Here is a 21,228-nt window from a genome sequence, read left to right on the forward strand (position 1 = left end):
TCGCCCCCCGAGACCCCTCCTCAAATCCTCTCTCCCCCAACCGGCTCAGACAGACCCCCCCGAAGCCCCCCCTCCTCAACCCTCCTCCCTACAACCGGCTCAGACAGACCCCCAACACCCCCGAGCCCCCTCCTCAAATCCTCTCTCCCCCAACCAGCTCAGACAGACCCCCAATGTCCCCCGAGCCCCCTCCTCAAATCCTCTCTCCCCCTCCTCAACCGGCTCAGCCAAACCCCCAACGCTCTCGACCCACCCCACGGGCTCCACAACCCCGGGAAGGGCGCTGGGACCATGGGTGGAACCAGCTCACCCAGACCCTCACCCCCCATCCCCTCCAAACCCCCTCCTCAAACCCTCTCTCCCCCTCCTCAACCGGCTCAGCGACACTCTCATGCCCCCCAAGCCCCCTCCTCAACTCCTTCCCCCTCCCGGCTCACCCAGACCCTCACCCCTCCCGAAGCCCCCTCCTCAAACCCTCTCTCCCCCTCCTCAACCGGTTCAAAACCCCCCAACGCCCCCTGAGCCCCCTCCTCAACCCTCCTCCCCACAACCAGCTCAGACAGACGCCCTGAGCCCCCTCCTCAAATCCTCTCTCTCCCCAACCAGCTCAGACCCCCCAAGCCCCCTCCTCAAATCCTCCTCCCCACAACCGCTCAGACAGACCCCAATGCCCCCCAAGCCCCCTCCTCAAATCCTCTCTCCCCCTCCTCAACCGGCTCAGCCAGACCCCCAACGCTCTCCTCGACCCCTTCTCGACCCACCCCAGGGGCTCCACGACCCCGGGAAGGGCGCTGGGACCACGGGAAGAAGCAGCTCACCGAGACCCCCACCCCTCCTGAAGCCCCCTCCCCAAACCCTCTCTCCCCCTCCTCAAATCCTTCCCGCCCCCCCCGGCTCACCCAGACCCTCACCCCCCACCCCCTCCTCAAACCCTCTCTCCCCCTCCTCAACTCCTGCTCACCCAGACCCCCACCCCTCCCGAAGCCCCCTCCTCAAATCCTGCCCCCTCGGCTCACCCAGACCCTCACCCTCCCTCAAGCCCCCTCCTCAAACCCTCTCTCCCCCTCCTCAACTCCTTCCCCCCCGACTCAGCCAGACCCTCAGACCCCTCCTCAACCCCCCGAACAGGCTCCACGACCCCCGGAACGGCGCTGGGACCGCGGGTGGAACCAGATCACCCAGACCCTCGCCCCACACCCCCTCCAAGCCCCCTCCTCAAACCCTCTCCCCCCCTCCTCAAATCCTCCACCCCCCAGCTCACCCAGACCCTCATCCCTCCCGAAGCCGCCCTCCCTCAACCCCTCTCTCCCCCTCCCTCAACCGGCTCAGTGACACCCTCATGCCCCCAAGCCCCCTCCTCAACTCCTCCCCCCCCCGGCTCACCCAGACCCTCACCCCCCACCCCCTCCAAGCCCCCTCCTCAAACCCTCTCTCCCCCTCCTCAACTCCTTCCCCCCCCAGCTCAGCCAGACCCTCAGACCCTGCCGCCCCTCCTCACCCCCCCACGGGCTCCACGACCCCGGGAGGCACCAGCTCACCCAGCCCCCTCCCCACGCCCCCTCCTCACCCCCCCCCAGCACCGCGGGGGGCACCGGCTGCGCCCACCCCCATCCTCACCGTGCGGGACGGGCTGCGGGGGCGTGCGGCTGCTGCGGGGGGGCGGCTCCGGGCAGCGGCTGCCCCACGGGCTCGGCCGGAGCCAGCACGGCGGGGGGGGGCGGAGCGGCCAGCGGGTGGGGCGGCGGGGGCCAGCGGGGCGGCGGCGGGGCAGCGGCTGCGCCCCCGGGGGGCAGCGGGGGGAGGCGGCGGCGGCTGCTGCTGCTGGCTGCAGGTGCTGGAAAGTGCTGCTGCCGCGCCCGGCATCTCCGCGTACTTGAGCTGCTCCATGTGGAACGCCTGCCGGGTCGGGTGGGCCAGCAGCTGCTGCCGCTGGTACTCCAGCTGCGGAGGGGGAGACATGGGGAGGGTCAGGGAGGGGATGGGGAAGCCCCCCTCCCCACCGTGTGACACCCCCCCCCCCCCCCCGCCCCACCACACTCACGGCCTCCCGTTCCCGGTCCATGATGGTTTCCAGCTCCTCAAAGTGCCGCAGTTTGATCTCCAGCTTCTTCATCTGGGTCTCCACCAGTAAAGCCACCAGAGATTTGATCTTCCTCTCCTCCACCGCTGCCAAGTGCTGCGAGGGGAAGGACAGAGCCCAGAGGGGTTCAGCACCCATCCCTGGGGCTGTGCACCCTCCTCTTCCTCCTCCTCCTCCTCCAAGTGCTGGGAGGGGGAGGAAGGACAGACCCCAGGGGGAGAGTCAGTACCCATCCCTGGGGCTGTGCACCCTCCTCCTCCAAGTGCAGGGAGGGGAGGAAGGACAGAGCCCAGGGGGGTCAGCACCCATCCCTGGGGCTGTGCACCCTCCTCTTCCTCCTCCTCCTCCTCCAAGTGCTGGGAGGGGAGGAAGGACAGACCCCAGGGAGAGTCAGCACCCATCCCTGGGGGCTGTGCACCCTCCTCCTCCAAGTGCAGGGAGGGGAGGAAGGACAGAGCCCAGGGGGGTCAGCACCCATCCCTAGGGCTGTGCACCCTCCTCTTCCTCCTCCCTCCTCCTCCAAGTGCTGGGAGGGGAGGGAAGGACAGACCCCAGGGGGGTCAGCACCCATCCCTGGGGCTGTGCACGCCTCCTCTTCCTCCTCCTCCCTCCTCCTCCAAGTGCTGGGAAGGGAGGAAGGACAGACCCCAGGGAGAGTCAGTACCCATCCCTGGGGCTGTGCACTCTCCTCTTCCTCTTCCTCCAAATGCAGGGAGGGGAGGAAGGACAGAGCCCAGAGGGGGTCAGCACCCATCCCTGGGGCTGTGCACCCTCCTCTTCCTCCTCCTCCAAGTGCAGGGAGGGGGAGGAAGGACAGAGCCCAGAGGGGTCAGCACCCATCCCTGGGGCTGTGCACCCTCCTCTTCCTCCTCCTCATCCCACCCCCATTCAGCAAAGCCACCAGAGACTTGATCTTCCCCCTTGCCAAGTGCAGGGAGGGGAGGAAGGACAGACCCCAGGGGGGATCAACACCCACTCCCCAGGTTGTGCACCCTCCTCTTCCTCCTCCAAGTGCTGGGAGTGAAGGACAGAGTCCAGCAGGGTGTCAGCACCCACCCTCCCAGGTTGTGCACCCTCCTCTTCCTCCTCCAAGTGCTGGGAGGGGGAGGAAGGACAGAGCCCAGGGGGGTCAGCACCCATCCCTGGGGCTGTGCACCCTCCTCTTCCTCCTCCTCCAAGTGCAGGGAGGGGAGGAAGGACAGAGCCCAGAGGGGGTCAGCACCCATCCCTGGGGGCTGTGGCACCCTCCTCTTCCTCCTCCTCATCCCACCCCCATTCAGCAAAGCCACCAGAGACTTGATCTTCCCCTTGCCAAGTGCAGGGAGGGGAGGAAGGACAGACCCCAGGGGGGATCAACACCCACTCCCCAGGTTGTGCACCCCTCCTCTTCCTCCTCCAAGTGCTGGGAGTGAAGGACAGAGTCCAGCAGGTGTCAGCACCCACCTCCCAGGTTGTGCACCCTCCTCTTCCTCCTCCAAGTGCTGGGAGGGAGAAGGACAGAGCCCAGGGGGGTCAGCACCCATCCCTGGGGCTGTGCAACCCTCCTCTTCCTCCTCCTCCAAGTGCAGGGAGGGGAGGAAGGACAGAGCCCAGAGGGGTCAGCACCCATCCCTGGGGCTGTGCACCCTCCTCTTCCTCCTCCTCATCCCACCCCCCATTCAGCAAAGCCACCAGAGACTTGATCTTCCCCCTTGCCAAGTGCAGGGAGGGGAGGAAGGACAGACCCCAGGGGGGGATCAACACCCACTCCCCAGGTTGTGCACCCTCCTCTTCCTCCTCCACCAAGTGCTGGGGAGTGAAGGACAGAGTCCCAGCAGGGTGTCAGCACCCACCTCCCAGGTTGTGCACCCTCCTCTTCCTCCTCCAAGTGCTGAGGGAGGGAAGGACAGAGCCCACGGGGGGTGAGCACCCCCTCCCCATGCTGTGCACCCTCCTCCCCTCCTCCCCTCACCTTGGCCTTGACAGCAGCAGCAGCCAGCGCGGCGGCAGCGGCAGTGGAACAGATTCCCCTCGCCGATGTCTCGCTCCACCTTGGCCTTGGCGCTCGCCTCGGGCTCCACGGGCTCTTTGGCCACCTCATCCGGCCCCTTCCTTCGCCTCTTTCCTCCTTCTCTGGCTCCCCCTGGGGCAGGGCAGGGCCGTGGCAGTGGGGCAGGGGCTGTGTGTGTCCCCCTCCTCAGCCCAGCCTGTCCCCCTCAGCTCACCTGCACCATCTCCATCGCCCTTCTCAGGCTCCTTCTCCCCCTCTGCCTCCTTCCCCTTCTCTTCCTCCCTTTTTGGGCACCTCCCCAGGCTTCTCCTTCACCTCCTCCTCTGCAGCACCATCCCGAGGCTCCTGGGGGGTGTTTTGGGGGGGGGGATGTGTCACTCAATGTCCCCCCCTCCCCGTGTCCCCTCCCCAGCCCAGCCATTACCTTCACCTCCTTCTTCTCCTCGGGCGCCTGCGCCTCTGCCCGCGCCTCCTCGGCTCCGCTCTCCTCTGGGACACAGCCTGGGGTCAGACCCCGTGTGCTGGCCCCCTCCCCACCCCGGGGAACCCCCCTGGTGCCCCCAGCCCGGGCTCACCGCTGCGCTCGGGCTCCCTCGGCGGCGGTGCCGGCGATGCCGCTGCTCTCCAGCCCGAAGGCCGGGTCGGCTTTGCCCGTCACCTTGGCCGCTTCCTCCACCTTGCGCACGTGGGCTTCCACCAGCGCCGTGGGCACCTCCTCCTTCATCTTGGAGAACTCCTCTGTGGGCATCAACCGGCCCCCAGGGGCTCAAACATCCCCCACGGGCTCATCCATGTCCCCAAGGGCCTCACCCATCCCATTGGCCTCAATCATCCCATAGGCCTCATCCATTCCCCCATGGGCCCATCCATGTCCCCACAGGCTCATCCATCCCCCCATGGGCTCATCTACGTTCCCACAGGCCTTAACATCCCCCACGGGCTCAAACATTCCCCCATGGGCCCATCCATGTCCCCATGGGCCTCAACCATCCCATGGCCTCAACCATCCCTCCTTGGGCCCATCATGTCCCCATGGGCCTCAAACCATTCCATTGGCCTCAAACATCCCCCCATGGGCTCATCCATGTCCCCATGGGCCTCAACCATTCCATTGGCCTCAAACATCCCCCCATGGGCTCATCCATCCCCCCACGGGCCTCAACCATTCCATTGGCCTCATCCATCCCCCCATGGGCTCATCCATGTCCCCACAGGCCTCAACCATCCCATGGGCCTCAAACATCCCCCCCATGGGCTCATCTATGTCCCCACAGGCCTCAAACCATCCCATGGGCCTCAACCATTCCATTGGCCTCAAACATCCCATTGGCCTCATCCATCGCCCCATGGGCCCATCCATGTCCCCATGGGCCTCAACCATCACATTGGCCTCAAACATCCCCCCCATGGGCTCATCCATCCCCCCACGGGCCTCAACCATTCCATTGGCCTCATCCATCCCTCCATGGGCTCATCCATCCACCCATGGGCCCATCCATGTCCCCACAGGCTCATCCATCCTGCCATGGGCTCATCCACCTCCCTGTGGGCCTCAACCATCCCACAGGCCTCACCCATCTCCCCACGGGATCAACCATCTCCCCATGGGCTCATCCATTCCCCCCATGGGCTCAAATATCCCCCCATGGGCTCATCCACCTCCCCATGGGCTCATCTATGTCCCCATGGGCCTCAACCATCCCATAGGCCCTCAAACATACCCCCCTTGGGCTCATCCATGTCCCCATGGGCCTCAACCATCCCATTGGCCTCAAACATCCCATTGGCCTCACCCATCGCCCCATGGGCTCATCCACCTCCCTGTGGGCCTCAACCATCCCATTGGGCTCATCCATCCCCCCATGGGCCCATCCATGTCCCCATGGGCCTCAACCATGCTATAGGCCTCAAACATACCCCCCTTGGGCTCATCCATCTCCCCACAGGCCTCAGTTGTCTCCCCCTGACCTCAACCATCTCCCCATGACCTTGACCATCTCCCTACAGGCCTCAATTATCTCCCCATGGGCATGAACCATCCCCCCATGGGCCTTTACCATCTCCCCACAGGGCTCAATCATCCCATGGGCTCATCCATCTCCCCAGAGGCCTCACCCTGGTTCCCTACAGGACTCTCCAGAGGCCTCACCCCAGCTCCTGGCCCCAGCTCCCTGGGGGCTCCCTGTAGGACTCACTCCCATCTCCCTCTGGGAATCATCCATCTCCCCACACAGGACTCACCCTGGTTCCCTACAGCCCATCTCCCTGCACGACCCCTGGAGGCCTCATCTCCCTACAAGGACTTGTCCTGTCTCCCCACAGGCTTCATCCCCTTCCCCTCAGCCCCTCTCCCTACAGATTCCCTGGAGGCTTTATTCCCACCTCCCTGTAAGCCTCAGGAGTCACCCTGCCTCCCCAGAGGAATCCCTACAGAGCTCATTCCCACCTCTCTATAGACTCATCTCCCTATAACACTCACCCCAACCTCTCTTTAGGACTCACTCCCCTATCACTCATCCTGTCTTCTCCAGAGGCCTCAAGTTGTTTCCCTCAGTTTTCCTCTAGGACTCATCCCTTCTCCATGTAGGACTCACTGTGACCCTCTCTCCCACCTCTCACCTCCCTGTAACCCTCTCTCCCACCTCTCTCTGGGCTTCATCTCCCTGTAACACTCATTCTCACCTCTCTGTAAGACTCATCTCCCTCTAACCCTCTTTCCCACCTCTCTCTGGGCTTCATCTCCCTGTAACACTCATTCTCACCTCTCTGTAAGACTCATCTCCCTACAACCCTCACTCCCATCTCTCTATGGCCCCACCTCCCTGTGACCCTCTCTCCCAGCTCTCACCTCCCTGTAACCCTCTCTCCCCCCTCACCTCCCTATAACTCTCCCACCTCTCATCTCCCTGTAACCCTCTCTCCCACCTCTCTCTGGGCTTCATCTCCCTATAACCCTCATTCCCACCTCTCTGTAAGACTCATCTCCCTATAACACTCACTCCCACCTCTCTATGGCCCCATCTCCCTGTGACCCTCTCTCCCACCTCTCTCTGGACCTCACCTCCCTCTAACCCTCCCCCCAGCTCTCATCCCCCTATAACCCTCATTCCCACCTCTCTGTAAGACTCAACCTCCCTATAACCCTCCCACCTCCCTATAACTCTCTCTCACCTCCCACCTCCCTACAACCCTCTCCCACCTCTCTCTGGGCCTCACCTCCCTATAACCCTCATTCCCACCTCTCTGCAAGACTCATCTCCTTCTAATCCTCTCTCCCACCTCTCACCTCCCTCTAACCCTCTCTCCCACCTCTCACCTCCCTGTAACCCTCTCTCCCATCTCTCACCTACCTATAACCCTCTCTCCCACCTCTCACCTCCCTGTAACCCTCTCTCCCATCTCTCACCTACCTATAACCCTCTCTCCCACCTCTCACCTCCCTGTAACCCTCTCTCCCATCTCTCACCTACCTATAACCCTCTCTCCCACCTCTCACCTCCCTCTAACCCTCTCTCCCACCTCTCACCTCCCTCTAACCCTCTCTCCCATCTCTCACCTACCTATAACCCTCTCTCCCATCTCTCACCTACCTATAACCCTCTCTCTCCTCTTTCACCCCCCTATAACCCTCTCTCCCACCTCTCTCTGGGCCTCATCTCCCTATAACCCTCATTCCCACCTCTCTGTAAGACTCACCTCCCTGTAACCCTCTCTCCCACCTCTCACCTCCCTGTAACCCTCTCTCCCACCTCTCACCTCCCTGTAACCCTCTCTCCCATCTCTCACCTCCCTTTAACCCTCTCTCCCACCTCTCACCTCCCTTTAACCTCTCTCCCACCTCTCACCTCCCTGTAACCCTCTCTCCCACCTCTCACCTCCCTTTAACCCTCTCTCCCACCTCTCACCTCCCTGTAACCCTCTCTCCCACCTCTCACCTCCCTTTAACCCTCTCTCCCACCTCTCACCTCCCTTTAACCCTCTCTCCCACCTCTCACCTCCCTGTAACCCTCTCTCCCACCTCTCACCTCCCTGTAACCCTCTCCCCCATCTCTCACCTCCCTGTAACCCTCTCCCCCATCTCTCACCTCCCTGTAACCCTCTCCCCCATCTCTCACCTCCCTGTAACCCTCTCTCCCACCTCTCACCTCCCTGTAACCCTCTCTCCCATCTCTCTCTGGACCTCACCTCCCTATAACCCTCATTCCCACCTCTCTGTAAGACTCATCTCCCTCTAACCCTCTCTCCCACCTCTCACCTCCCTGTAACCCTCTCTCCCACCTCTCACCTCCCTGTAACCCTCTCTCCCATCTCTCTCTGGACCTCACCTCCCTATAACCCTCATTCCCACCTCTCTGTAAGACTCATCTCCCTGTAACCCTCTCTCCCACCTCTCACCTCCCTGTAACCCTCTCTCCCACCTCTCACCTCCCTGTAACCCTCTCTCCCACCTCTCTCTGGACCTCACCTCCCTCTAACCCTCCCCCCAGGCTCTCACCTCCCTCTAACCCTCTCTCCCACCTCTCTCTGGGCCTCACCCCCCTCTAACCCTCACTCCCACCTCTCTGTAAGACTCATCTCCCTCTCCCCCTCCCCTCCCTCTCCCCCTCAGCCAGCCCTGCCCGGGGGGAGCCGCCTTACCCAGAGCCGACTTGGCGGCGGCCGAGGCCACTCGGGGGTCGACGACGGAGGCGAGGAAGGCGACGGTGCTCATGACGGGGTTCCCTGACTGGCTGAAGGGGATGGGCTGGTAGGCCAGAGGCCCCAGCGATGCCTCTGAGTCCTCCAGGTAGGGATCCTCGATGGGCAGGCGCAGGAAGTGCAGGATGCACTCGTCCTGCGTGCGGCTGCCCACGTGCTCCGACACCTTGTTCCAGTCGTCCTTGTACATCTCCAGGGCCTGGGGATGATGGGGAAAGAGGAGGGAGGGTTCATGGAGGGGGGTTGGTGGCTCTGTTGTCCCCACACATGATTCTCTATGTAGGGGATTCCTCCCTCCTCACCTCCAGCAGCAGCAGCGTCTCCTGCTCTGTCCATTCCCGTGTGGCGCTGGCAGCGGCTTTGCTCTGTGGGGGGATGGGGACAGAGAACCCAGGGGAGGTTGAGGCTGGAGCTGAGGCAGAACTGTTTCCCTCAGAGGGGTGCCAGCCCTGTGCCAGGCTGCCCAGGGAGCTGGGGGAGTGCCCAGCCCTGGAGGGATCCCAAAGCCATGGGGTGAGGTGCTGAGGGGTCAGTGCTGGGCTGGGCAGGGTGAGGGCAGGGCTGGGCCTGCAGCAGCTTCAGGGGCTTTATCCAGCCCAACCAATCTGGGTGTCTATGACAAGAGGGACACTGAGGGGCTGCAGCTCCAGGGCTGTGTCAGTGCTGGGCCCCTCACTCACTGCCACAGGGACACTGAGGGGCTGCAGCTCCAGGGCTGTGTCAGTGCTGGGCCCCTCACTCACTGCCACAGGGACACTGAGGGGCTGCAGCGTGGCCAGAGCTGGGCACAGAGCTGGGGAAGGGGCTGGAGCACAAGGGGCTGGGGAGGGGCTGAGGGAATGGGGGTGTTGAGGCTGGAGAAGAGGCTGAGGGCAGCCAGGAGCCGTCTCTGACACTCCCTGACAGGAGGCTGCAGGGAGCTGGGGGTTGGTCTCTGCTCCTGAGTGACAGGACAAGAGGAAACAGCCTCAAGTCACTCCAAGGGAGGTTGAGTTTGGAGCTGAGAGAGAACTTTTTCCCCGAGGGAGTTCTGGGGAGGAAAGTGGGGTTTGGTGGAGTTCTGAGAGAAAAAGTGACGTTTTAGAGGAGTTTTGAGGGAAAAAATGATGTAATGAATGCCAGCACAAGAGGAAAGGGGCTGGAGCTGCCCCAGGGGAGGTTGAGGCTGGAGCTGAGGCAGAACTGTTTCCCTGAGAGGGGTGTCAGCCCTGTGCCAGGCTGCCCAGGGAGCTGGGGGAGTGCCCAGCCCTGGAGTGACCCCAGAGCCCTGGAGTTGAGGTGCTGAGGGCTGGACTCAGTGAATTTCAAGGCCATTTCCAGCCAGGATGAGTGTGTGACTGCCTCTGAGCCTGTGCCCACCTTGGAGGGAATGTTCTTCTTGGTGTACATGTCGGTGCGCAGCCCGAAGTTCTGCATGTCCGGCGGCTTCTCCTTGCTCTTGTCAGGGAAGTTGAGCATCTGCTGCGAGGCCGAGGTCTGCTGCCAGGGGTGGGGGGAGGAGAAAGGGACACTGAGGACACAGCCAGGGGACACAGGACACGAGGCTGACCCTGTGTGTGTGTGTGTGTGTGTGTGTCCCATCCCACAGATCCTCGTCTCATCACGGCGCGTGTCCCCGCTCCCCGGGGCCGGGCGGCATGCGGGGCCACGAGGAGGAGGAGGAGGAGGAGGAGGAGGAGGAAGAGGAGGATTTGGGGAGGGGGGGGGAGAGAGGAGCCTTCCTCGGGCAGCGGCAGGGTGGGGGCCAGACCCCGGGGAGCCGCCTACCAGCTCCGGCTTCCCCTTCACCGGCTCGGTGCCGAGCTCTTCCATCTCTTTGCTCTTCCTGCCCGTCTTGGCGTCGCCGTCGCTCTGCCGGCCCTGAGGCACGGATCGAAGCTGTGCGATCCCCCCCCCCGCCCCCCTCACCCCCTCACACACACACCCGGCCCCAGCCGGGCCCGGGGGGGGGGGAATGGCAGAGAGGAGGGGGAGGGCAGGGAGGGGAAGGGCACAGAACAAGGGGCAGACCCCTCCCCACGCACCCACCTGCGGCGTTTTGGGCTGCAGCGGCACCAAGCCCGAGGGTGTATCGGCCAGCACGTGGAAGTGGGAGGTCGGGGGGGGGGCCCATGGGGGTGGGACGGCTCTCGGCGTCCACTTGGTAGTTGATGAGGCCCCACTGCTCCAGGAAAGCGTGGACCCTGCGGAGAAAGAGCGGCTCGGGCCGGGCCGTGCCATCCCCTGGCGCGGCTGCCGAGGGCGGAGGCGGGCGCCGCGCTCACCGCATGATGGCGCAGACGTCGCCCGCCAGGTTGCGGCGGCAGGCCGTGGAGGTCAGGTACTCCTGAGGGTTCAGGCGGTACGTGTCGATCATGAAGTTCCGGTAAGCCAAGTATCTGCGGGGAGAAACGGGGCAGGACGCGGCGGGGGAGTGCGGAGGGGAAGGGGGGAGCAGGAAGGAGGGAGGATGAGGAGGGAGAAGGAAGGGGGGCAACAAGGAGGTGTCAGGAAGGAGGATGGAGAATGAGGAGGCAGCAGGAAAGAGGGAGAACAAAGTGGGAGCAAGAAGGGGGGAGAAGAAGGTGGGAGCAGGAAGGGGATAGAACAACGAGGTGGGAGCAGGAAGGGGGGAGAACAAGGAGGTTGCAGGGAATGGGACAACAAGGTGGCAGCAGGAAGGGGGAGAACAAGGTGGAAGCAAGAAGGGGGGAGAAGAAGGTGGGAGCAGGAAAGAGAGAGAAGGTGGGAGCAAGAAGGGGGGGGCAACAAGGAGGTGTCAGGAAGGAGGATGGAGAACAAGGAGGCAGCAGGAAAGAGGGAGAACGAGGAGGGAGCAGGAAGAGGGGAGAACAACGAGGTGAGAGCAGGAAGGGGGAAGAACAAGGAGGTTGCAGGGAATGGGACAACAAGGTGGAAGCAAGAAGGGGGGAGAACAAGGTGGGAGCAGGAAAGAGAGAGAAGGTGGGAGCAAGAAGGGGGGAGAAGAAGGTGGGAGCAGGAAAGAGGGAGAACAAGGTGGGAGCAGGAAGGGGGGGCAACAAGGAGGTGTCAGGAGGGAGGATGGAGAACAAGGAGGCAGCAGGAAAGAGGGAAAACAAAGTGGCAGCAGAAAGAGGGGAGAAGAAGGTGGGAGCAGGAAGGGGGGAGAACAAGGAGGTTGCAAGGAATGGGACAACAAGGTGGCAGCAGCAAGGAGAAAGAACAAGGTGGTGGCAGCAGGAAAGAGGGAGAACAAGGTGGAAGCAAGAAGGGGGGAGAAGAAGGAGGTAGCAGCAAGAAGGATGGAGAACAAGGAGGCAGCAGGAAAGAGGGAGAATAAAGTGGGAGCAAGAAGGGGGGAGAACAACGAGGTGGGAGCAGGAAGGGGGGAGAACAAGGAGGTTGCAGGGAATGGGACAACAAGGTGGCAGCAAGAAGGAAGAACAAGGTGGAAGCAAGAAGGGGGGAGAAGAAGGAGGTGGCAGCAAGAAGGATGGAGAACAAGGAGGCAGCAGGAAAGAGGGAGAACGAGGAGGGAGCAGGAAGGGGGGACAACAAGGAGGTGTCAGGAAGGAGGATGGAGAACAAGGTGGCAGCAGGAAAGAGGGAGAACAAAGTGGAAGCAAGAACGGGACAGAAAAAGGAGATGGGAGCAGGAAGGGGGGACAACAAGGAGGTTGCAGGGAATGGGACAACAAGGTGGCAGCAGGAAAGAGGGAGAACAAAGTGGGAGCAAGAAGGGGACAGAACAATGAGGTGGGAGCAGGAAGGGGGGACAACAAGGTGGGAGCAGGAAAGAGGGAGAACAAGGAAGCAACAGGAACAGGACAGAACAAGGGGATGGGAATGGGGAGAACAAGGAGGCAGCAGGAAAGAGGGAGAACAAAGTGGGAGCAAGAAGCGGGGAGAACAAGATGGGAGCAGGAAAGAGGGAGAACAAGGTGGGAGAAGGAAGGGGGAAGAACAAGGAGGTTGCAGGGAATGGGACAACAAGGTGGCAGCAGGAAGGGAGAAGAACAAGGTGGGAGCAGGAAGAGAGGCCAACAAGGAGGTGTCAGGAAGGAGGATGGAGAACAAGGAGGCAGCAGGAAAGAGGGAAAACAAAGTGGCAGCAGAAAGAGGGGAGAAGAAGGTGGGAGCAGGAAGGGGGGAGAACAAGGAGGTTGCAGGGAATGGGACAACAAGGTGGCAGCAGCAAGGAGAAAGAACAAGGTGGTGGCAGTAGGAAAGAGGGAGAACAAGGTCGAAGCAAGAAGGGGGGAGAAGAAGGAGGTAGCAGCAAGAAGGATGGAGAACAAGGAGGCAGCAGGACAGAGGGAGAATAAAGTGGGAGCAAGAAGAGGGGAGAACAATGAGGTGGGAGCAGGAAGGGGGGAGAACAAGGAGGTTGCAGGGAATGGGACAACAAGGTGGCAGCAGGAAGGAAGAACAAGGTGGAAGCAAGAAGGGGGGAGAAGAAGGAGGTGGCAGCAAGAAGGATGGAGAACAAGGAGGCAGCAGGAAAGAGGGAGAATGAGGAGGGAGCAGGAAGGGGGGACAACAAGGAGGTGTCAGGAAGGAGGATGGAGAACAAGGTGGCAGCAGGAAAGAGGGAGAACAAAGTGGGAGCAAGAAGGGGACAGAACAATGAGGTGGGAGCAGGAAAGAGGGAGAACAAGGAAGCAACAGGAACAGGACAGAACAAGGGGATGGGAATGGGGAGAACAAGGAGGCAGCAGGAAAGAGGGAGAACAAAGTGGGAGCAAGAAAGGGGGAGAACAAGGAGGTGGCAGCAGAAAGAGGGCAGAACAAAGTGGGAGCAGGAAGGGGACAGAACAACGAGGTGGGAGCAGGAAGAGGGGAGAACAAGGAAGCAACAGGACAGAACAAGGGGATGGGAATGGGGAGAACAAGGTGGGAGCAGGAAGGGGGGAGAACAAGGAGGTGTCGGCAAGAAGGATGGAGAACAAGGAGGCAGCAGGAAAGAGGGAGAACAAAGTGGGAGCAGGAAGAGGGGAGAACAACGAGGTGAGCGCAGGAAGGGGGGAGAACAAGGAGGTTGCAGGGAATGGGACAACAAGGTGGCAGCAGGAAGGGGGAGAACAAGGTGGGAGCAGGAAGGGGGGACAACAAGGAGGTGTCAGCAAGAAGGATGGAGAACAAGGAGGCAGCAGGAAAGAGGGAGAACAAAGTAGAAGCAAGAAGGGGGGAGGAACAAGATGGGAGCAGGAAATGGGGAGAACAAGGAGGCAACAGGAAGAGAAGCCAACAAGGAGGTGGCCACAGGAAGAGAGGGAACAAGAAGGCAGCAGGAAAGAGGGAGACAAGGTGGAAGCAAGAAGGGAACAGAACAACAAGGTGGGAGCAGGAAGGGGGGAGAACAAGAAGGAAGCAGGAAGGGGACAGAAAAAGGAGGTGGCCACAAGAAGAGAGAACAAGGAGGCAGCAGGAAGGTGGGAGAACAATGAGATGGGAGCAAGAAGAGGGGACAACAAGGAGGTGTCAGCAAGAAGGATGGAGAACAAGGTGGCAGCAGGAAGAAGGGAGAACAAGGAGGTGGCGGCAGAAAGAGGCAGAACAAGGTGGGAGCAGGAAAGAGTGAGAACAAGGATGCAACAGGAACAGGACAAAACAAAGGGATGGGAATGGGGAGAACAAGGAGGTGGCAGCGGGAAGGGGAGAGAACAAGGTGATGTTGGCATCAGCTGTGGCCTCAGGAGGGATGTGGGGAAGGCTGGGGGGGGCTGGGGGGTGGGTGATGTCTCACATTTCAGGGGTCTTGGATTTATTCTTCCCGTTGAAGAACTCGGGCAGCGCTCGGCGCTCGATGGCGTGGACACTGCAGGAGGAGATGCCCAGGGGGGGCTGGTTGGTGGCCACACAGGGTGTGGTTGGTGGCCACCACTGGGGGGCACCAGCCCCGTGCCCCAGCTGTCCCCTGGTACCTGTTGTAGTCGAACCAGGCGGCGTAGCTGGGGATGATGATGTGGTGGGTCTGCTCGGTCACGTTGTCCTCGTGCAGCTCGGGGTTCTTGGCCTGCTCCCCCTTGCTCCCAGTGCCATTCTCCTCCTCATCCTGCCACAGACCAGGGCCATGTGGGCAAAGGGGGATTCTCAGCTCCCTTTTGCACCCTTCCTCAGCCTCAGGATGAGGGTGAAGCTACACATGGCTCCAGGAACAAGGGGGAAGGGCAGAAAGGAGCCTTTTCCTCCCCAGAGGAGGGACAGAGGGATGGTGACCGCCGTGGTGGGGTGATCTCAGGCCTCACCTTGCCGGCTGTCTCCATGCTCTCATCCTCCTGCTCATCTAGAAGAGAGGGGAGGGGGCACAGGTTGAGGCAGGGCCAGATCAGAGGGGCTGGAGACCCACCAGAGCCCCCAGACTCACCCAGATCTGTCATGGTCCCCCCCTTGACAGGCGCAGACTCTGAGTCCTTCTTGGTGTTGACTGCAGCGGAGGGAAACGGTGCTGAGCACCCTGAGGACAGGCCCCTGCCCTCATGACAGAGCGAGAGACCCCAAGGACAGACCCCTGTGAGCCCCCCCAAGTCCCCCCACACTGACCTGTCTTGGGCAGGGTGACCTCCTCCACGTTGGGGACGGGTGAGGGCTCGTCCATGTCCTTGGTCAGATCCTCCTGCTCCTCCTCCCGGTGCCCACGCTTGGATTTGTTGTAGGGGGTGGAGGGTCTGCAAAGGGAGAGCCCCCAACCCCCCCATGTCCCTGTCAGCACTGTGGACACCCCCACAGCCCCTCCCAGGGCTGGATGTGACCCTGCTGCTCCCCCCAGCCCAGCCTCACCCCTTCTTGGCGTTCTTCTTCTTGGCCTCGGGGGTGGGCGAGGGGGAGGGCGAGCGCTTCCGCTTCTTGTAGTTGCCGCCTTTCTTGTCCCTCCTGTCTGAGTCTGGGCTGTTCACCTGGGGGGGGAGAGGTCAGGGGGGGTCACTAGGCCAAGAGACACCCCCCCAAATTCCCCCCCCCACGTGGCTCTGCCACTGCTCTGACCTCATCTGTCAGAGTCTTGGCTGAGATCTTCTTCCTGCGGGCGACGGGGCTCTTCTCGTCCGTCACCTCGTAGTCCTCCTCGTTCATCCACTCATTGAAGGTGTCTGTGTCCAGGATCCACTTGGCATGGACCTGTGGGGCAGGGGGGTGTGGGCACAGCAGCTGGCAGGGGAAGGGGGGAAGCTGTGCCCACCAGCCCACCCTGCCTGACCCAGCTACCTTCCGGGGTTTCTCTGGCGTCGGAGCATCTTCCACCGAGGCCTCGATCTCGCTGGCTGGGATCCAGGTGTCGTAGCTGTGGGCACAGAGGGATGGTTGAGCCCCCTTTCCCCAACCCCTCGTGGGCACAGGGGCACAGTGGGGCTCCAGTATGGCCCATGGGTACCCCCCAAACCCCCTCACCTGTCGGGGTAGTAGCCCCAGTGCAGCAGGACCTGCTTGTCTCGCTTCATGACCGGCCGGACCCACTCCTCTGCGGGACACAGGGAGCTGAGCACGGCCCCACCAGCCCCAACAAGAGCTGAGCACAGCTCTGTGCCCCAAAAGCCCCCCAGAACACCCCCCAAAACCATGAGGGGGGCTCTCCCCTGCACCCACCTTCCTCCAGGTTCCCAGGGACAGGGCAGACGACGTGGGAGGCGTTGCTCTTGTCCTCAGTCACTGTGCCCTGTGAGGAGAGAGAGGGGGTCAGGGCTGAGTGGGGGGATAGGAGCCCCCCTTGCTCTGTGCCCCCCACATCTCTGTGCCCCCCACCTCTCTGTGCCCCCCACTAACCTGAGAGAGGTGGGGTCAGGGCTGAGTGGGGGGATAGGAGCCCCCTTTGCTCTGTGCCCCCCACTAACCTGAGAGAGGGGGGGTCAGGCCTGAGAGGAGCCCCACTTGCTCTGTGCCCCCCACATCTCTGTGCCCCCAACCCCTCTTTGTGCCCCCCAGTAACCTGAGAGGGGGGGGGGTCAGGCCTGAGAGGAGGGACAGGAGCCCCCCTTGCTCTGTGCCCCCCACCTCTCTGTGCCCTCCACTAACCTGAGAGAGGAAGGGTCAGGTCTGAGAGGAGCCCCCTTTGCTCTGTGTCCCCATATCTCTGTGCCCCCAACCCCTCTGTGCCCCCCACTAACCTGAGGGGGGGGGCAGGCCTGAGAGGAGACCCCTTTGCTCTATGCTCCCCACCCCTCTCTATGCCCCCCACTAACCTGAGAGAGGGAGGGTCAGGCCTGAGAGGAGGGACAGGAGCCCCCCTTGCTCTGTGCCCCCACTAACCTGAGAGAGGGGGTTCAGGCCTGAAAGGAGGGACAGGAGCCCCCCTTGCTCTGTTCCCCCCACCCCTCTCTGTGCCCCCCACACCTCTCTGTTCTCCCCACCCCTCTGTGCCCCCCACTAACCTGAGAGAGGAGGGGTCAGGCCTGGGAGGAGCTCCCCTTGCTCTGTGCCCCCCACCTCTCTGTGCCCCCCACCCCTCTGTGCCCCCCACTAACCTGAGGGGGTGGGGTCAGGCCTGGGAGGAGCCCCCTTTGCTCTGTGCCCCCCACCTCCCTGTGCCCCCCACCAACCTGATGCCTCTTCACAATGTCCTTCAACTTGCTCAGCAGCTTGGGCTCAATCTCCTGGTGCAGGAAGATGTTGGGCCGGGCCAGGCAGTTGTTCTGCAGAAGGGAGAGCAGAGAGGTGAGTGGGTGGGGGGAGAGGGTGTGGGGGTGTGCTGGGGACTGGGGGGAGGGTGTGGCACAGCAGCTCCCACCTGCACCAGGGACTTCTCGATGGTCATGAACATCTCCACGTTGCGGTCCATGCGCGAGGGATTCTGGAAATCGAAACGCCGCCTTATTGGAAGAAAAGAGCGACTCTCATGAAAGCCACAGCTCAGGTCTCCTGTCAGCACCCACAGCAGGGGGGACACCCCAAAGCCCAGCAGGGGGGCAAGGCCAGAGCGGGGGGAGGGGACACACACACCCAAAAAGCCCATCGGGGACAAGGCTGGAGGGAGAGGGGAGAGGGACACGCACACAGAGCCCATCAGGATGGCAGGGAGGGTGACAGCACCCAGAGCCCATCAGGGACTCAGGGGAGGGGTGACAGCCCCCTAAGTCCATCAGGGTGGCAGGGAAGGGGTGACAGCACCCAAAGCTCATCAGGGTGGCAGTAGAGGGGTGACAGCACCCAAAGACCATCAGGGACTCAGGGTGGCAGGGGAGGGGTGACAGCACCCAGAGCCCATCAGGGTGGCAGGGGAGGGTGACAGCACCCAGAGCCCATCAGGGTGGCAGGGGAGGGGTGACAGCACCCAAAGCTCATCAGGGTGGCAGGGGAGGGGGTGACAGCACCCAAAGCCCATCAGGGACTCAGTGGAGGTGTGACAGCACCCAAAGCCCATTGGGGTGGCAGGGAGAGGTGACAGCACCCAAAGCCCATTTGGGTGGCAGGGGAGGGGTGACAGCACCCAAAGCCCATCAGGGTGGCAGGGAGGGGTGACAGCACCCAAAGCCCATCAGGGTGGCAGGGAGGGGTGACAGCACCCAAAGCCCATCAGGGTGGCAGGGAGGGGTGACAGCACCCAGAGCCCATCAGGGTGGCAGGGGAGGGGTGACAGCACTCAAAGCTCATCAGGGTGGCAGGGAGGGAGTGACAGCACCCAAAGCCCATCAGGGTGGCAGGGAGGGGGTGACAGCACCCAAAGCCCATCAGGGTGGCAGGGGAGGGGTGACAGCACCCAGAGCCCATCAGGGTGGCAGGGAGGGGGTGACAGCACCCAAAGCCCATCAGGGTGGCAGGGGAGGGGTGACAGCACCCAAAGCCCATCAGGGTGGCAGGGAGGGGGTGACAGCACTCAAAGCCCATCAGGGTGGCAGGGAGGGGGTGACAGCACCCAGAGCCCATCAGGGTGGCAGGGAGGGGGTGACAGCACCCAGAGCCCATCAGGGTGGCAGGGAGGGGGTGACAGCACCCAGAGCCCATCAGGGTGGCAGGGAGGGGGTGACAGCACCCAAAGCCCATCAGGGTGGCAGGGAGGGGTGACAGCACCCAAAGCCCATCAGGGTGGCAGGGAGGGGGTGACAGCACCCAGAGCCCATCAGGGTGGCAGGGGAGGGGGTGATAGCACCCAAAGCCCATCAGGGTGGCAGGGAGGGGGTGACAGCACCCAAAGCTCATCAGGGTGGCAGGGAGGGGGTGACAGCACCCAAAGCTCATCAGGGTGGCAGGGAGGGGGTGACAGCACCCAAAGCCCATCAGGGGCTCAGGCTGGCAGGGGGGACATGCCTTGGCACCTGCTTGGCTATAGAGGTGGGTGCCCTAGAACCAGCCCAACCCACACAAGGCCACCCCAGGGTGTTCCCATGGAGAAGCCCCCCAACCTGTGTCCCCCTGACCCCCACCCTGATCCCTCCTGCTCCCAGGACCCCCCTCCCCAACGGCCACTCACCATCCTTGGTCACTCTTGAACTTATAGGCTGCTGCCAGGATGTGGCACAGGGCTCCCCCAGCCTTGAAATCCAAGAAGCATTTTATCTGCAGGGGCAAGAAAAGGGCTCAGGGGGGACAAAGGGGCAGCTGGGGGTGCCATCCCCTCACTGGGGTGCCCTCCCCATGCCAGGGTGCCATCCCCTCACTGGGGTGCCATGCAAATGCCAGGATGGTGTCCCCATGTCATTTGGGTGCCATCCCCTCAGCAGGGAGTCACCCCTTGATCAGGGTGCCAGCCCCTCACTGGGCTCTGTGCCCAAGCTGGGGTGCAGTCCCTGAGGTGCTGGGGCACTGTCCCTGTGCCCACACACTGTTCCCATGTCTGCAGCTGCTGTCCTGGGGCCCTTGGCACCTTGTCCCCAGCTCTTTGGGTGCTGTCCCTGCCCAATATTGTCCCCAAGTCACTAAACTGTCATCTCCAGCTCTTTGGAACCTTATCCTCAGGTTTTGGGGGTGCTGTCCCTGTCCTCAGTCCTTTGGGACCTTGTCCCCAAGCCTTTGGGTGCTGTCTCTGTCCCCAGTCCTTTGGGACGTTGTCCCCAAGCCTTTGGGTGCTGTCTCTGTCCCCAGTCCTTTGGGACCTTGTCCCCAAGCCTTTGGGTGCTGTCTCTGTCCCCAGTCCTTTGGGACCTTGTCCCCAAGCCTTTGGGTGCTGTCCCTGTCCCCATCTCTTTGGGACCTTGTCCCCAGGTCACTAAGGTGTCACTCCCTTGTCTCCATGTGCTTGAGGTGCTGTCCATGGTCAGGGCCCTGTCCCTGTGTCCCAGTGCTGTCCCTGGGCTCAGCTGCTGTCCCTGGGGCACTGGGGACACTCAACTGGGTCCCTGAGGCCCTGTCCCCAGGTCTCTGGGTGCTGTCCCTGGGTCTTTGGGGCACTGTCCCTGCTCAGACCCTTGTCCATGGCTCACCAGGGCCTCATCTTCAGTTCACTGGGGCTCCATCCCCAGGTCTCTGGGTGCTGTCCCCATATCTTTTAGCACTACCCATGCTCAGCACCTTGTCCCCAGCTCTTTGGGGCCCTTCCCCATGGTCCTGGAGCTCTGTCCCTGCTCAGCCTCATCCCCAACTCTTCAGGGCCCCACCTCTGGCTCACCAGCCCCTTGTCCCCATGTCCCCAGCGTGCCATCCCCACCTCTTCCATGCACAGCTCCCACTCGGGGCCTCATCCCCGGCTCCCCGGGGCATCACTGAGCCACATCCCCCGGCCGTGCTGAGCCCCCCGGGCCGTGCCGAGCCCCTCCCGGCCGTGCCGAGCCCCCCAGGCCGTGCCGAGCCCCTCCCGGCCGTGCCGAGCCCCTCCCGGGCCGTGCCGAGCCCCCCCGGGCCGTGCCGAGCCCCCCCGGCCGTGCCGAGCCCCCCGGGCCGTGCCGAGCCCCCCCCGGCCGTGCCGAGCCCCCCGGGCCGTGCCGAGCCCCCCCGGCTGTGCCGAGCCCCTCCCGGGCCGTGCCGAGCCCCTCCCGGCCGTGCTGAGCCCCCCGGGCCGTCCTCCCGTCCCCGGGCCGTGCTGAGCCCCTCCCCGGCCGTGCCGAACCCCCCTGGCGGTTCCGAGCCCCCCGGCCCGTCCCCCCGTCCCCGGGCTCACCGGCAGCTTGGTGAGGGGCGCGTTGCTGACGTGTTTACCGAACACCTCCTCCTGGAACTGCAGCAGCTGCACCACCAGGCTCGACAGCGACTTGTTGGTGGGGGGCTCGGCCTGGATGTACTGCGGGGAGAAGGAGCCGGGGGTGGGGGGGGTTCGGTCAGGGCCGGGCCCGGTGTGGGGAAGGGGGAGGGGGGCTGAGGAGAGCGGCGATGGCGGCGGCGGGGCCGTGACAGGCCGGGCCCGGCGGGGCGGGGGCCGACAGCGGCTCTCCCCGCCCGCAACCGGGGGCTTTACCTTCTTGTAGTTCTTCCCGAGCCAAAGGCGAACGTTGTCGAACTGGCTGACGGTGTCCGAGGCCTCGTAGTACTTGACGTTGGGGCCTCCGTCCTTCTTCCGCACCGCCATCTTCCAGCGGGCCCGGCCGCTCCCGCCGCGCCGCCGCCGCCGTGCTGCCCCCTGCCGGCCGCGCCGGGGGGC

At 63.1% G+C, this 21,228-nt stretch overlaps 2 protein-coding genes across 2 annotated transcripts in view; one reads left to right on the plus strand and one right to left on the minus strand.

The window, feature by feature from the left end:
- The window catches only part of ESYT1 (extended synaptotagmin 1), a 6,661-nt gene extending 5,822 nt beyond the window's left edge, over window positions 1-839 (plus strand). Inside the window, exon 10 of the mRNA XM_062015307.1 lies at window positions 607-839. Coding sequence (XP_061871291.1) covers window positions 607-839 — 233 coding nt within the window. The remainder of the gene's footprint in view (window positions 1-606) is intronic.
- A 751-nt stretch (window positions 840-1,590) lies between these two features.
- SMARCC2 (SWI/SNF related, matrix associated, actin dependent regulator of chromatin subfamily c member 2) lies at window positions 1,591-21,178 on the minus strand. The gene is given in 32 exon segments (XM_062015379.1): window positions 1,591-1,736; window positions 1,738-1,941; window positions 2,042-2,176; window positions 4,032-4,079; window positions 4,081-4,190; window positions 4,285-4,351; window positions 4,353-4,415; window positions 4,495-4,559; window positions 4,646-4,661; window positions 4,663-4,808; window positions 8,709-8,967; window positions 9,071-9,133; window positions 10,128-10,244; window positions 10,536-10,628; window positions 10,797-10,874; window positions 10,876-10,951; window positions 11,033-11,146; window positions 14,476-14,547; window positions 14,654-14,784; window positions 14,978-15,015; window positions 15,097-15,156; window positions 15,273-15,397; window positions 15,510-15,625; window positions 15,714-15,845; window positions 15,933-16,008; window positions 16,116-16,185; window positions 16,311-16,380; window positions 17,261-17,353; window positions 17,449-17,530; window positions 19,129-19,214; window positions 20,752-20,871; window positions 21,046-21,178. Coding segments are annotated over 32 exon segments (3,159 nt in total). The 5' UTR covers window positions 21,157-21,178; the 3' UTR covers window positions 1,591-1,613.
- Window positions 21,179-21,228: the final 50 nt, after the last annotated feature.

Source organism: Colius striatus, chromosome 26 (assembly GCF_028858725.1).
Source record: "Colius striatus isolate bColStr4 chromosome 26, bColStr4.1.hap1, whole genome shotgun sequence".
Classification (NCBI taxonomy): domain Eukaryota; kingdom Metazoa; phylum Chordata; class Aves; order Coliiformes; family Coliidae; genus Colius; species Colius striatus.